Source organism: Oryx dammah, unplaced genomic scaffold (genome assembly GCF_014754425.2).
Source record: "Oryx dammah isolate SB20612 unplaced genomic scaffold, SCBI_Odam_1.1 HiC_scaffold_11232, whole genome shotgun sequence".
In the NCBI taxonomy this organism is placed as follows: domain Eukaryota; kingdom Metazoa; phylum Chordata; class Mammalia; order Artiodactyla; family Bovidae; genus Oryx; species Oryx dammah.
In genome coordinates, this window is record NW_024080625.1 from 1748436 (window position 1) to 1751766 (window position 3331).

Sequence of the window (3331 nt, forward strand, 5' to 3'; positions counted from 1 at the left end):
CACACACACACACACACACACACACACAGAGAGCACCCCAGCTCATTATTCTCCCAAATTTTGTTTGAAGCAGCCTTAGGAAGGCTCCAGTGCCCAAGGGAACAGACTAGAGCTGATGTCAGGCTAAGCTCCCAGGGGGACACCTTACCGGCATTCTCCACTAGAGGCCTGAGGCAGTTTTTGTGGTTTCCTTTGTGATGTGTCACTCTGCCAGAGATCCCAGGCAATCCTTCCTGAACAATGCCCCCTCCCTACCCCTCCCATGAAACAGGTGTCATGCCTACCATTCCAGGACTCCACTTTGGAAATCATCTCCTGGGAACCAGGTGCTCCACTGAAAAGTCTCCTGCACATCTGGAGTTCTGGCTACTAAAAAACCCTTGTTTGGGGCTCGCAACATGTACCCTCTCCTTCCTCAGTCCAGCTTGAGGTCAAGGTCCAGGACGGAAGTGACAGCAGGTAAAGATGGCAATGCATATCCCAGTCAGGGCAGGGACAATCAACTCCTTGGAACCAGAGGCAAGAAGAGAGGAGGGAAGGCATGGTCCCTGTAGTTCCCACTAAGCCTGTGTCCATGCAGTGGGTCCAGAAGCCCCACCCTGCCATTCCCTAGTACCAGTCAGCAAGGAGGGGAGATGACGCCTCTTTATTAAGGTTAACACCAAGGAAAGCATTGAGAAGGAATACACAGAGGAAGAGGAAGGGCACACAAAGTCACCACTTCAGGAGGTGGGAGGGAGGCATATCAGTTAGGAACCTCAGGACAGCCACATGCTTCATGCCCTGGTTGTGGGGGAAAAGGAGAGGAGAGGGGAAAGCATCATGAGAGCCTGGGGCTCACAGAAGGTCTGAAGCCCCCTGAACCTAACACCAGAGCCACAAGCCCTGCCCCTCAGGGCTCACACACTACTACACAGGTCAACACACATAATGCACACAAGACATTATGGAGGCAACACCGAGAGTCAGCGGGCAGGGAAGTATTGACAGGAAAAGGAACTGAAGTTAAGCAGGTATAGCCAGCAGAGAGACAGTTTTCGGCTGTGGCCCCCAAGAGTCCCTCAAATGTCCCCTAAATCTGGGCTGTTGCTGAGCACCACCCCCAAGTCTCTGCCTGTGAACTGGGCTCTTTGTTCTCTAAGCCCCAGTGAGTGGATAAAGCAATCCCAGATGAAGTCAGTGACAAGGCAGGATCCGCTCTGCATGCAAAATCCTAGAGGTTGAGCTATAATGTCTTCATGCACATTCAGAGCCAGCTCCTCCCAGCCCAGGGGCCCTCGGAACCCCATTCACCCAGATTCCTAGGGCTGCAGTTCCCTCCTCAAGCTTCTTTTACCAATCAGCAGCCGCAGAGGTCTGTGAGGGGGAGAGGCTTCTGCAGAACGCTGAATAGCTTGGATTTCATCAGAAGGGTAAATTTTCTGTTGCCAGAACAGAATACCCCCAATTCCTTAATTTCTAGGTAAATCGTTAGAGATTTTTTGCCATAGTCCTAGATAAGTCCTTTTTCAGAATAGAAAAAGCAGAATTTTATTTACACAAGTCAGGGGTTCTCCTGTTGGCTGGGGCGGGGGAAAGGGCAGGGTAGGGGATTGGATGGGAGTCCAGAGGTGGGCGCTTCCTCTCCCGGAACCTCACCTTTCCGCAGTTTGCTACTTCTCGCTTGGTGAGGCAGAAAGAATTCTTGATGCTCCCAAAGTCCTTCACCCTGTAAATGCTTCCTCAAGGAAGTCTCTTCTGCCTGACCCACAAGAGCAGCGGTCGGAGTGAAGCACGCTGCATCGCGCCGTTCAGTCCCCTCATGCACTCGGAAACCCAAAGTCAGCCCGGGAAAGTAGTGCCCCCTCGGAGTCCCCTCACAGAGAGGCCTCGCCCTCCAGCTGCAGCAGGGTAATGTCGGGCAGATCGAGGGGCTCCACAAGTGGCCCGTCCCCCCCCAGAAGGCCAGCACAGGGGCTCTCCGGGCGCTCACAGTGACTAGTGGGTGTGCCGGAGCTGGGCATCTCCTTTTCTTCTTCATCGTCGTCCCCCTCGTCCTCTGGATCGCGACCCAGCAAACCGCTGTCCCCGATCCCAGGCGAAGGGGTCTCCGGATCTCGGCGGGCGCCCTGGAAGTTCCCCTTGCTGCCGACCACGCCCAGGCCACCCTGGCGGGGCGCGGTGGTCATAATCTGGCACATGGAGACGATGGCTCGCTGGTTGGCGCACACGTCGTCCGAGAGCACCTGGATGTGCGAGGCCTGCTCGTCCAGGGCCCCCCGCATGGCCCTCACGTCCTCAAACAGGGCCTGCAGCTGGGCCTTCAGGTGCTCCATCAGTTCCTTCATGCCGCCGTTGTACTCCCCGGAGATCACGTCCCCCACGGCCGGCACGGTGGACACCTCGAGAGGGGCCGGCATGTCGCCGCCGTCCTTGGTCATGATCTCCAGCAGACCTTCCTCCATTGAATGGCAGAAGCGGGCGGTGGCGGCTCGGGGTCCGGTCCAGCCCGGCCTCGGGGTGGGGGAAGGTACGGGGAGAGGGAGAGGTGCCCGGAGGGGGTGGGAGGAGCCGAGGGAAGAGGAGGCTCCAGACAGGGGTGGAGAGGTGAGTCCCGGGCGGAGGTTGCCGGCAGAATCTGGAGAGGCCGAGAAGAGACGGCGGAACAAGGACCGGGCTACAGTCCCAGGGCCGGCGTCTCTTCGGCTCGCCCCGGGGCGAAAGCGCCCTGCCCTGCCTCGACTCCTGAATTGCACCCGTGTCAGCGCCTCCCTCTGGGCGCCAAGAGCGTCAAGTGCCCGCCGGTTCCCTGGGTCACAGGAGCGCTCGCACAGGGGCCCAGGTTGAGGCCGAGGCCAGCAGCGGGTCGACCTCGGGACTCCCCTCGGCCGCTAACTGGCAGCACTCGCGAGTGTGGTTGGAAGTGACAGGGGCGGGTCTCCCAGTGGCGCCGCGGATGCTCCTCTGTTTCCAAGGCGACGCACTGCACGTAAAAGACGTGTGTCTCCATGGCAACCAGGAAGTGGAGCAGAAAAGGGAGGACAGCTGGGAAGCTGCAGTGGGGCTCTGGATTCTGAGCTTGCTTGTGGAGCGGGAGGGGAGGGGACGCTGCAGTGGCCTCAGCTGAGGCTGAAAGAGCATGTGGCCGCAATGTTTAATAGGGAAGCATGAGAGAGCAGTTTGCTGCATAAATCCCCAGGTCGGGGAGACATCGTCCCTCCCCTAGGCTGGGTAGTAGTCACCGAGCGAGACTACCTTGGAAGGATTTTCACCTGCCCGCAATCCTTTCTCTGAGAATGGCGTTACAGCCGAGTCCTGCTTCTCTGTCCTCCTGCAGGAAAGCAGAGAGGGT

General features: G+C 58.1%; 1 protein-coding gene across 1 annotated transcript; it reads right to left on the reverse strand.

The window, feature by feature from the left end:
- Positions 1 to 627: 627 nt before the first annotated feature.
- LOC120861310 (coiled-coil domain-containing protein 184) lies at positions 628 to 2938 on the reverse strand. Its single transcript, XM_040236941.1, has one exon. It carries the CDS (start codon positions 2442 to 2444, stop codon positions 1857 to 1859), a length of 588 nt encoding a protein of 195 aa, XP_040092875.1. The 5' UTR covers positions 2445 to 2938; the 3' UTR covers positions 628 to 1856.
- Between the last annotated feature and the right edge of the window lie 393 nt (positions 2939 to 3331).

Bases quoted from the DNA above. Each gene is read 5' to 3' on its own strand.
- LOC120861310 (XM_040236941.1), bottom strand. From the start codon at position 2,444: ATGGAGGAAGGTCTGCTGGAGATCATGACCAAGGACGGCGGCGACATG.